The sequence below is a fragment of the Scomber scombrus genome, unplaced genomic scaffold (genome assembly GCF_963691925.1).
Source record: "Scomber scombrus unplaced genomic scaffold, fScoSco1.1 SCAFFOLD_270, whole genome shotgun sequence".
NCBI lineage: Eukaryota > Metazoa > Chordata > Actinopteri > Scombriformes > Scombridae > Scomber > Scomber scombrus.
Genome location: NW_026910488.1, coordinates 10,932 through 23,014, shown reverse-complemented (window position 1 = coordinate 23,014; position 12,083 = coordinate 10,932). Strand labels below are relative to the sequence as shown.

General features: G+C 44.8%; 1 protein-coding gene across 1 annotated transcript; it reads right to left on the bottom strand.

Moving 5' to 3' along the window:
- Nucleotides 1–1,118: 1,118 nt before the first annotated feature.
- On the bottom strand, nt 1,119–2,777 carry LOC133977059 (tripartite motif-containing protein 16-like). Its single transcript, XM_062415200.1, has one exon. The coding sequence runs from the start codon at nt 2,775–2,777 to the stop codon at nt 1,119–1,121; it is 1,659 nt and encodes a 552-aa protein (XP_062271184.1).
- Nucleotides 2,778–12,083: the final 9,306 nt, after the last annotated feature.

The window sequence follows — 12,083 nt, the reverse complement described above, 5'->3', positions numbered from 1 at the left end:
TAAAAGTACTGCAATATTATAGTGATGTAGTATGCAGTATTACAGTAAAAGTACTGCAGTATTATGAGTGATGTAGTATGCAGTATTACAGTAAAAGTACTGCAGTATTATGAGTGATATAGTATGCAGTATTACAGTAAAAGTACTGCAGTATTATGAGCGATGTAGTATGCAGTATTACAGTAAAAGTACACAAGCCTTGAAGGAGAAGGAAACACTTATTGATTATTGAAGCTTCAGATTGTTCACACATCCAATCAGTAAAGTGTGATCAATGATTTCATGTTTAGATTGACTTCATCCACACAGTCAGTTAGTTTAACCCAGAATGTCAGCTATGTACAAGAACATCATTAATGATTATTATCATGATCATTACAGTTTGATTGTACATGGTGATGAGCAGTGAGAGCCTCCATGGATAAAAACACACAGGAAAAAGTCACATTTAAAGAAACTGATAATATAGATGATACTTACATACAGTTTAAAACGCGTTGAATATCCGTATTATCATACCAGACGATCTCTGAGCCAGGTGGTGAGCTGCGGTCCTCTGAGCGGAGGCCAATGCGGAAGTAATTTAAAACTGCATTCTATCAAAAGGCCACCAGGGGTTGACCGTTTTGGTCAATGGAGAATTCACCAACTTCTCACTTGATTTCTAACCTCAGTAAACATTTTCAAAATGTGTTTATGGTCTCAATCGCTAGTTTAAAGCCTTCTTCAATGCAGTATGATTTTCATTTGGGACATTTTGGCCTCCCTGATTTTATATGTGACGATAAAGCAGGGTATGCATTAGGGCGTGGCTACGTGGTGATTGACAGGTTGATTGGTTCACAGGTTCAGGAGGGCGCCTCATGCCCCTCCTGATGCCCATATAAGTAGAATCCGTGTTTTTATTTTTCCCAGCATACACCTGAAATTTTCAAGATGGCGCTGCTCAGATCCGAAACTATTGGCTTCCGAGCAGCAGACCACAAACCAATGGGTGACGTCACGGATGTTACGTCCATTTCTTATATACAGTCTATGCTCTGAGCAACTCAGAAACATGGAGACAAAAACATGAAGAATTACAACATCTGACACATGAAATCTGAAATGACTTCTGTCTATTTCACTTTACACAACTCAGCTATGGATCCAACACCAACCCAAAGTCCAGCATAGAGAGGCTGAGTGAATCTGGTCTTGACTCTGTGGAGGAGAGTCATCTTTTTAGAGACTCTGTAGAAGGACAGAATACCTGCTGTGTGATCCAGGTACACTCCGACTCTGGAGGAACCAGAACCTGAGACGGGAGTTTTAATGTTGTTGAACCAAAATTCATGACTGTTAGCATAACAATCTAAAGACCAAGACTTGTTATTACGTCCAAATCCGCATTCACGTCCTGCTCTGCTGATAGTTTTGTATGTGACTGCAACATCACCAAGTCCTTTCCTCTCCACCTCCCAGTAACAACGTCCAGTAAGATTCTCTCTGCTCAGGACCTGAAGTGCATCGATAAATCTGTCCATGTGACTAGAATAAGACTGTGGTTGTTTCGTCCATTCTACTTTTCTGTTCCCATCAGATAATAACAGCAGTGTGTGTGCTGTGTTTGGATCCAGAGTGATTTCACGTGCAAATTTTAAGAACTGAGCTCTGGTCTTGGGCTCTGGTTCGGACAGTAAAGCATCCATTTCAGTCCCTGTCAGTAAGATGTTTGTCCATTTGTCCCTCAGGATGTCCTGTAGTTTATCTCTGAGCTCTGACACAGCTGCTGTCACATCCTCAAAGTCTCTCAGAGGGAGGATATTGATGCAGGATGAGTCTGTAGGTTCACTGAGTTGCGACACTGAGGGGTAGTTGTGTAGAAACTGGTTGTGATCCTCTGTGTGTGAGAGCTGCTTCAGTTCAGCGTCTTTCCTCTTCAGCTCAGTGATCTCCTGCTGCAGCTTCTCCTGAAGCTCTTTGACTCGACTCACTTCAGTTTCCTGCTGGGATCTGATCTGCTGCTTCACATCAGAGCTTCTTTTCTGGAGGAGACGGATCAGCTCAGTGAAGATCTTCTCACTGTCCTTCACTGCTTTATCAGCAGAGCGACTGACGGCCTTCACCTCCTGTTGAAGCAGCTTCACATCTCTCTCTCTGTCCTGGATTCTCTGCTGGATGTTTAGTCGACTCACCTCGAGCTCTCTCTGCCTCTCAGTCCTTTCTGCTGCAGCTGAGACTGTGTCGTGGCCTTTATGATCCTCCACAGAGCAGAGATAACAGATACTCTGCTGATCAGTACGACAGAACATCTTCATCACCTCATCATGAGGAGAGCAGATGTTCTCCTGGAGGTTCTTTGAGGGCTCCACCAGCTTGTGTTTCTTTAATGGAGGTGCATCATAATGAGGCTGGAGGTGATTCTCACAGTAAGAGGCCGGACAAGTCAGACAGGACTTGAGGGCTTTCCTCTTCCTCCCAGTGCAGACATCACAGGCCACATCTTCAGGTCCAGCATAGCAGTGATCAGCAGGAGCAGCTTGGAGTCCAGTCTTCTTCAGCTGCTCCACTAAAGCTGCTAACATGGTGTTTTTCTTCAGGACAGGCCTCCGTTTGAAGGTTTGTCTGCACTGAGGGCAGCTGTAGATCTTCCTCTGAGCCTCTTCATCCCAGAATCCTTTAATACAGCTCATACAGTAGCTGTGTCCACAGGGAATAGTCACCGGATCCTTCAGTAGATCCAGACAGATCGAACAGCTGATTGTTTCTCGGTCCAGCTGATCTTTCTGCGCCATTTCAGCTCTCAGAGGGAACGACTGTCTGAGTTTCACTTCCTGATAAACAAAACAAGTTGATCTGAACACGTGAGTCTGCAGGAATGCAGCCTGACAGGTCTGTGCTGAGTCACATGTTGGTTACACCCATATTTAATCTGTAGATCAGAGGTGAGGGAACAAGGAAATGTGATCCCAGAGTGGAGCTTGTTGTGTTTAAAGAACAGGAGAATGTATATGATGTTTTTAAAGCTCTTAAATGTATGAATAGTATGTACGGGTTAATGATATTTAGCCATATCTATCAGGCAAAAATTGTTGATGCACACACAAAGCAGACGTTAGGCAATGAAGATTGAATGATCAGTCCAACAGGCATATCAGCAGGCTAAAGGGTAAAAGGTAAAACAAAGGTCTGCAACAGGGACTGTATATAAGAAATGGACGTAACATCCGTGACGTCACCCATTGGTTTGTGGACTGCTGCTCGGAGGCCAATAGTATCGGATCTGAGCAGCGCCATCTTGAAAATTTCAAGTGCATGCTGGGTAAAATAAAAACAGGGATTCTACTTATATGGGCATCAGGAGGAGCATGAGGCGCCCTCCTGAACCTGTGAACCAATCAACCTGTCAATCACCACGTAGCCACGCCCTAATGCATACCCTGCTTTATCGTCACATATATAATCAGGGAGGCCAAAATGTCCCAAATGAACATCATACTGCATTGAAGAAGGCTTTAAACTAGCGATTGAGACCATAAACACATTTTGAAAACGTTTACTGAGGTTAGAAATCAAGTGAGAAGTTGGTGAATTCTCCATTGACTTGTATAGAGACGGAAGTCCTTTTGACACCAAAACGGTCGCCCCCTGGTGGCCTTTTGATAGAATGCAGTTTTAAGTTACTTCCACATTGGCCTCATTTCAGAGGACCAGAACTCCCCACCTGGTCTGCACACACTAGAAACTCTCACAAGGGTAAAGAAGATCTGGCACAGAAGGAGGGAAGGGTGCAGACAATCACACAGGCGGGAAACTTGACAGGAAGTGGATCTGAAATGAGACGAGAGGTAAGTGACAAAAATAAAACAGGAAACACAAATAATGAAAATAAAACTTGAGCTATAGTGGCAGGACTGACTGTGACAATACCAGTGCAGCCAGTTAATAAATTGATCAGTTTATGATTGGAGTCTGGTAACCTTTGTGTCGTCCTGCCGGGTCAAATTGACCCTGTCTGTCATGACTGTTCCTTCTTTCCTCCCTCCCTCCTTCCTTCTTTCCTCCATCCTGTCCTTCCTCCCTCCCTCCTTTCCTTCCTTCTTCCTCCCGTCCTCCCTCCTTTCCTTCTTTCCTTCCTCCTGTCCTTCCTTCTTCCTCCCTTCCTTCCTTCCTCCCTTCCACCCTCCTGTCCTTCCTTCTTCCTCCCTTCCTCCCTTCCATCCTTCCTTCCTCCCTTCCTTCTTCCTTCCTTCCTTCCTTCCTTCCTTGACTCGAGGACAACAGGAGGGTTAAATTAAGAACAATACTTTGGTTTTCTGTATAGAAATAAAACTGCTTCCCTATTCTCCAGAGAAACAGAATTGTTGAAGAGCTATTTTTATATGTTTTGTATTATGGGATGTATTTTATGGAAGAGCAGCTGTTTCTACACTGACTTCATTGGATGCTGTTTAACTCTCAGCTTTAAGGTTCATAACCAATTATCCTTACAGTAGCACCACTGTTCTCTCTACCAATAAGTCGGCTGGCAGCGAGGAGAGATTAGGATTAGGTTTTATTCATATATATATTTATATATATATAAAGCTTTGTTACAGTTACTGCCTCCATATATTCCATCTCTGTTAACCCTGAAGTCACATGATATTAAATTGGTTGTTGCTCTATATTCTCACATTGCTCCATTAGTCAGAACAGAAATAGGAAAGAATGTCTTTCTCTTATAATAAAGCAGCTTACAATTTAAACAACCTGCAAAAAGCCTCAAACTGTTCAAAATCCTTATTATTGTTATTATTATTATCTCAGACCTATCGTATCGTAATTGTTTAACTGTAACTGTTTTCTGGACACCTTTATAAATGAAGATTCCTCCTAAACGGTCTTTGCAGGTAAAATAAAGGTTAATGATAATAATGCATCAGTTCTAAATCAGCTCCAAGAAGCGGAGGCCATGTAATTGCAATGAATACACTTGAACCCTCCTGTTGTCCTCGAGTCAAGGAAGGAAGGGAAGAAGAAGGAAGGAAAGCAGAAAGAAGGAAGGAAAGGAGGAAGGAAGGGAAGAAGAAGGAAGGAAAGGAGGAAGAAGGAAGGAAAGGAGGGGGGAAGGAAGAAAGGGAGGAAGAAGGAAGGAAATGAGGGAGGGAGGAAGGAGGGAAGGAAGGAAGGAGGAAGGAAGGGAGGAAGAAGGAAGGAAAGGAGGAAGGAAGGGAGAAAGAAGGAAGGAAAGGAGGAAGGAAGGGAGAAAGAAGGAAGGAAAGCAGGAAGAAGGAAGGAAAGGAGGGAGGGAGGGAGGAAGGAGGGAAGGAAGGAAGGAAAGGAGGGAGGGAAGAAGGTAGGAGGGAAAAGATTGCCTAATTACTGAAGAGACTTGCATTCATTTTAAATTCCAATCAATAAAACATATTTGCAGGCGGACATCGTGAAGTACTGACGGTGTTTTCTCCTGTTCAGCAGCTGAACATCACTTTCTGTTTTTATGTGATTTTGCAACAACAGACAAAGATCTTCTTCCATGTTTGTCACGGTGTTGATTTGATTCGCAGCGTGCACGTTTCTAAATTAACGACCGCGTGTCCGTGACGAGATACAAACTTTTATAAGTGTGAGTGGAGGGAAAATTAAATCACTCTCCACAGAGAAAGTGTTGCAGCAGCAGCAGAAGATAATCCCCGATATATCTGCATGTCACACAGCAGCTCTACCTCTCGGTCTGCTCTCGTTTTCTTCACGCTTCACTGCATCTTTCCATCTCCAGCTGCGCCGCCACTGCAGAATATCTCAGGTCTCTTTTTTTAAGTTTGAGCTGCTTAGATGAAGAATCAGTCACACAGAGAAGTGCTCGACCTGTTTCTGAACCTTTGTGATAAAAATCTGAAATAATAAACTCTGACATCACAGACTGCTTTTTATATTTATTTGTCTTTATTCATTTTTCTGAGTAAACAATGTTTTAACTCTCACATACTGTTCATATTCTCTCCTCACAGTTTGTTCTCCTCATAAAAAGTGTCTATACCAAATATTGAAGCACAGATGTGTTTAGAAAGCATCAATAGTCGATCTGACTGATCAATAAATGTGTGATTAGCCCTCTTGTTGTCCTCGAGTCAAGGAAGGAAGAAGGAAGGAAAGTAGGGATGAAGAAGGAAGGAAAGTAGGGAGGAAGGATGGAAGGGAGGGAGGAAGAAGGAAAGAAATAAAGGAGGAAGAGAGGAAAGGAAGGAAAGGAGGGAGGAAGGAAGGGAGGAAGAGAGGAAAGGAAGGAATGAAGGTCGGAGGAAAGAAGGAAGGTTGGAGGGAGGGAGAAGGAAAAGAGGAGGGAGGAAGAAGGAAGGAAAGGAGGGAGGAAGAAGGAAGGAAAGTAGGGAGGAAGGATGGAAGGGAGGGAGGAAGAAGGAACGAAAGGAGGGAGGAAGAAGGAAAGAAATAAAGGAGGAAGAGAGGAAAGGAAGGAAAGGAGGGAGGAAGGAAGGGAGGAAGAGAGGAAAGGAGGGAGGAAGGAATGATGAAAGGAAAGGAGGGAGGAAGGAAGGGAGGAAAGAAAAGAAGGAATGAAGGTCGGAGGAAAGAAGGAAGGTTGGAGGGAGGGAGAAGGAAGGAAAGGAGGGAGGAAGAAGGAAGGAAAGTAGCGAGGAAGGATGGAAGGGAGGGAGGAAGAAGGAAGGAAAGGAGGGAGGAAGAAGGAAAGAAATAAAGGAGGAAGAGAGGAAAGGAAGGAAAGGAGGGAGGAAGGAATGGAGGAAGAGAGGAAAGGAAGGAAAGGAGGGAGGAAGGAAGGATGGAAGGAAAGGAGGGAGGAAGGAAGGGAGGAAAGAAAAGAAGGAATGAAGGTCGGAGGAAAGAAGGAAGGTTGGAGGGAGGGAGAAGGAAAAGAGGAGGGAGGAAGAAGGAAGGAAAGGAGGGAGGAAGAAGGAAGGAAAGTAGCGAGGAAGGATGGAAGGGAGGAGGAAGAAGGAAAGAAATAAAGGAGGAAGAGAGGAAAGGAAGGAAAGGAGGGAGGAAGGAAGGGAGGAAGAGAGGAAAGGAAGGAATGAAGGTCGGAGGAAAGAAGGAAGGTTGGAGGGAGGGAGAAGGAAAAGAGGAGGGAGGAAGAAGGAAGGAAAGGAGGGAGGAAGAAGGAAGGAAAGTAGGGAGGAAGGATGGAAGGAGGGAGGAAGAAGGAACGAAAGGAGGAGGAAGAAGGAAAGAAATAAAGGAGGAAGAGAGGAAAGGAAGGAAAGGAGGGAGGAAGGAAGGGAGGAAGAGAGGAAAGGAGGGAGGAAGGAAGGATGAAAGGAAAGGAGGGAGGAAGGAAGGGAGGAAAGAAAAGAAGGAATGAAGGTCGGAGGAAAGAAGGAAGGTTGGAGGGAGGGAGAAGGAAGGAAAGGAGGGAGGAAGAAGGAAGGAAAGTAGCGAGGAAGGATGGAAGGGAGGGAGGAAGAAGGAAGGAAAGGAGGGAGGAAGAAGGAAAGAAATAAAGGAGGAAGAGAGGAAAGGAAGGAAAGGAGGGAGGAAGGAAGGGAGGAAGAGAGGAAAGGAAGAAAGGAGGGAGGAAGGAAGGATGGAAGGAAAGGAGGGAGGAAGGAAGGGAGGAAAGAAAAGAAGGAATGAAGGTCGGAGGAAAGAAGGAAGGTTGGAGGGAGGGAGAAGGAAAAGAGGAGGGAGGAAGAAGGAAGGAAAAGGAGGGAGGAAGAAGGAAGGAAAGTAGCGAGGAAGGATGGAAGGGAGGGAGGAAGAAGGAAGGAAAGGAGGGAGGAAGAAGGAAAGAAATAAAGGAGGAAGAGAGGAAAGGAAGGAAAGGAGGAGGAGGAAGGGAGGAAGAGAGGAAAGGAAGGAAAGGAGGGAGGAAGGAAGGATGGAAGGAAAGGAGGGAGGAAGGAAGGAGGAAAGAAAAGAAGGAATGAAGGTCGGAGGAAAGAAGGAAGGTTGGAGGGAGGGAGAAGGAAAAGAGGAGGGAGGAAGAAGGAAGGAAAGGAGGGAGGAAGAAGGAAGGAAAGTAGGAGGAAGGATGGAAGGGAGGGAGGAAGAAGGAAGGAAAGGAGGGAGGAAGAAGGAAAGAAATAAAAGAGGAAGAGAGGAAAGGAAGGAAAGGAGGGAGGAAGGAAGGGAGGAAGAGAGGAAAGGAAGGAAAGGAGGGAGGAAGGAAGGATGGAAGGAAAGGAGGGAGGAAGGAAGGGAGGAAAGAAAAGAAGGAATGAAGGTCGGAGGAAAGAAGGAAAGTTGGAGGGAGGGAGAAGGAAAAGAGGAGGGAGGAAGAAGGAAGGAAAGGAGGGAGGAAGAAGGAAGGAAAGTAGGGAGGATGATGGAAGGGAGGGAGGAGAAGGAAGGAAAGGAGGGAGGAAGAAGGAAGGAAAGTAGCGAGGAAGGATGGAAGGGAGGGAGGAAGAAGGAAGGAAAGGAGGGAGGAAGAAGGAAAGAAATAAAAGAGGAAGAGAGGAAAGGAAGGAAAGGAGGGAGGAAGGAAGGGAGGAAGAGAGGAAAGGAAGGAAAGGAGGGAGGGAGGAAGGAAGGGAGGAAAGAAAAGATGGAATGAAGGTCGGAGGAAAGAAGGAAGGTTGGAGGGAGGGAGAAGGAAAAGAGGAAGGGAGGAAGGAAAGAAGGACAGAGGTAAGAAAGGAAGGAGGGAAGGAAAGAAGGAAAGTCAAAACAGTCGAGAGGACGACATGAAGGTTAAACCTTGTTTCATGTCTCAGAGAGCAGAGATAGTGTATTTTTTAGCTTTTACACCACTAAACATCTCCTATCACACAATATCATGTCCTATTTACCTCAGACATGAAAATATAACATAGCAGTAATGATGGAAATGTCTCTTTCTGGTAGTTTTGAGTCTCTTAGTCACTTTATCTCTATGTTACCATGGTAACTAGATGGCAGCTGTCACTCAAACTAACTGTAGGTTGATTTTAGTCATTTTTATGTCTCTTTCTGGTAGTTTATAGTTTCTTTAGTCAATTTATCTCTAAGTTTAATTTTGGGTTATGTGAGTTTTGCTTCTGCTCTCCTCTGCTCTCCACAGCTGCTCTGCATCAGGTTAATTAACTCTTGTCTCCAGTGTCCAGACAATCAACTCCCAGTCTGCCCTTAATTAGTCGCCTGTTCCCCTTTAATGTATTACCTCTGTCTTGGTTTTGTGTTTCAGTCTTTGTCGGATTATTTGTCAAGTTTCATCAAGTCTGTTTTATTATGTTCTGCACTTTTGTTTCTATGCACGTCTCAAGAATAAAGACTTTTTTAACCTTCCTGTCGTCCTCCTGGGTCAAATTGATCCAGTCTGTTTTGACTGTTCCTCCCTTCCTCCCTTCTTTCCTCCCTTCCGTCTTTCCTTCCTCCCTCCTTCCTTCCTTCCTTCCTTCCTTCCTTCCTTCCTTCCTTCCTTCCTTCCTTCCTTCCTTCCTTCCTTCCTTCCTTCCTTCCTTCCTTTCCTTTCCTTCCCTCCTTCCTTCCTTCCTCCTTTCCTTCCTTCCTTCCTTCCTTCCTTTCCTTTCCTTCCCTCACTTCTTTCCTCCCTCCCTCTTTCTTTCTTTCGTTCCTTCCTCCCCCCTACTTTCCTCCCTTCCTTTTTTCCTCTGTCCTTCCTTCCTTCCTTCCTTTCCTTCCTTCCTTCTTTCCTCTGTCCTTCCTTCCTTTCCTTCCTCCCTTCCTTCTTTCCTTTCCTCCCTTCTTTCCTTCCTCCTTCCTTCCCTCCTTCCTTCCTTCCTCCTTTCCTTCCTTATTCCTTCCTCCTTCCTCCCTTCCTTTCCTTCTTCCCTCCCTCCTTTCCTTCCTTCTTCCTCCATACCTTCCCCCTTTCCTTCCTTCTTCAATCCTTCCTTCCTCCCTCCCTTCCATCCTTCCTTCCTCCCTCCCTCCCTCCCTTCCCTACTTCCATCCTCACTCCTTTCCTTACTTCTTCCTCCCTTCCTTCCTTGACTCGAGGACAACAGGAGGGTTAACTACCAGGAAGCAGAAAGCAGTTAATTCCACTTTTTGCCACCTTACCTTACTCTAACTATCCTCCTCACGAGAAGAACAACGTGTTATATTAACGTCATCTGAACTGCTTCACTTCTCCAGGTTATAATAATAATAATAATTTTAGGTTATAGGATGTTTTTTGCAGATTTTAAGACCTACAGGTTCATTTTGAGTGAGAGGTCAGGCTTCCATGAACAGCTTCAAACGTGTGTTGAATGTTTCAGAGTCCATCAGTCCAATATTTACCTCATTATTGTGAAGATCTCTGCTCCTGAAAGCCTCCAGGTGTGACCGAAAGCTCCTCTCAACTTTAAAATGTTGCATTAACTTTTATTCTGACTTTCCAATTAAAGCTGTGAAACCTTCCTTCCTGCTGCTGTTATAGGTTTTTAATATGAATGACGTCTGGGGATCAAGTCCAGACTCAGAAGAGGAGAGTTATATATTATATTTCTGCTCCACTCTGTCTCATTAGATAGATAAGATAAGATAAGATAGCTTTTATTGTCATTTCTCAAGTATACGGAAACGATCTGAACAGAAAACGCAAAAGTGGCGTTATGTTCTCACTTTTTATTCCGCGTGTAGACCATAGACTGTATATAAGAAATGGACGTAACATCTGTGACGTCACCCATTGGTTTGTGGACTGCTGCTCAGAGGCCAATAGTATCGGATCTGAGCAGCGCCATCTTGAAAATTTCCGGTGCATGCTGGGAAAAATAAAAACATGGATTCTACTTATATGGGCATCAGGAGGAGCATGAGGCGCCCTCCTGAACCTGTGAACCAATCAATGTTGTGTGCATACAACATTAAATTCCACAAACTTTTGCTTCACTGTATGCACGCAGATTTCCCCCCACAAACGCTCGTCTAAACCAGGCGGGGAGCTCCGGTCCTCTGAAATGATGCCAACGTGGAAGTAACTTAAAACTGCATTCTATCAAAAGGCCACCAGGGGGCGACCGTTTTGGTGTCAAAAGGACTTCCGTCTCTATACAAGTCAATGGAGAATTCACCAACTTCTCACTTGATTTCTAACCTCAGTAAACGTTTTCAAAATGTGTTTATGGTCTCAATCGCTAGTTTAAAGCCTTCTTCAATGCAGTATGATGTTCATTTGGGACATTTTGGCCTCCCTGATTTTATATGTGACGATAAAGCAGGGTATGCATTAGGGCGTGGCTACGTTGTGATTGACAGGTTGATTGATTCACAGGTTCAGGAGGGCGCCTCATGCTCCTCCTGATGCCCATATAAGTAGAATCCATGTTTTTATTTTTCCCAGCATGCACCTGAAATTTTCAAGATGGCGCTGCTCAGATCCGATATCAGATCCGATACTATTGGCCTCCGAGCAGCATTCCACAAACCAATGGGTGACGTCACGGATGTTACGTCCATTTTATAAACAAGTCTATGTTTTAACCCCAAATGTTTCTTCAGATTGTAACCATCGCTGCAGAGTCAGTAGGGGTTAAGTTCTGACTACTGAACATTATATATTATATTTTATGTTCTTTATGTTTTATATTCAGTAGAGCTGCTCAGTGACAGTCGGTACAGCTGCCAGCTCTTTATAACGACCCCTCTGTCCTGACCCTGATGCAGCGCTAGAAATGGACCGATTCAGCGTTGATCCCTCATCACTACCAGGGTCAGGACTGAGATTATTAATGGGACTCAGAGTCCGACAACAACAGCATCACCTCCGACAGCAGCATACAAGATTCTCACTTAAAGGAAGGAAGGAAAGAAGGAAGGAAGGAAGAACGAAGGAAGGAAGTAAGTAAGGAAGGAAGGAAGTAAAGGAGTAAGTAGGGAGGGAGGGAGGAAGGAAAGGAGGGAGGAGGGTGGAAGGAAGGAAGGAAGGATGGATGGAAGGAAGGAAGGACGGAAGGAAGGAAAGAAAGAAAGGAAAGGAGTAAGTAGGGAGGGAGGGAGGAAGGAAAGGAGGGAGGAGGGTGGAAGGAAGGAAGGAAGGATGGATGGAAGGAAGGAAGGACGGAAGGAAGGAAGGAAGGAAGGAAGGAAAGGAGTAAGGAGGGAGGGAGGAAGGAAGGAAGGAAAGGAGTAAGGAGGGAGGAAGGAAGGAAGGAAAGGAGTAAGGAGGGAGGAAGGAAGGAAAGAAGGAAGGAAGGAAGGAAGGAAGGAAA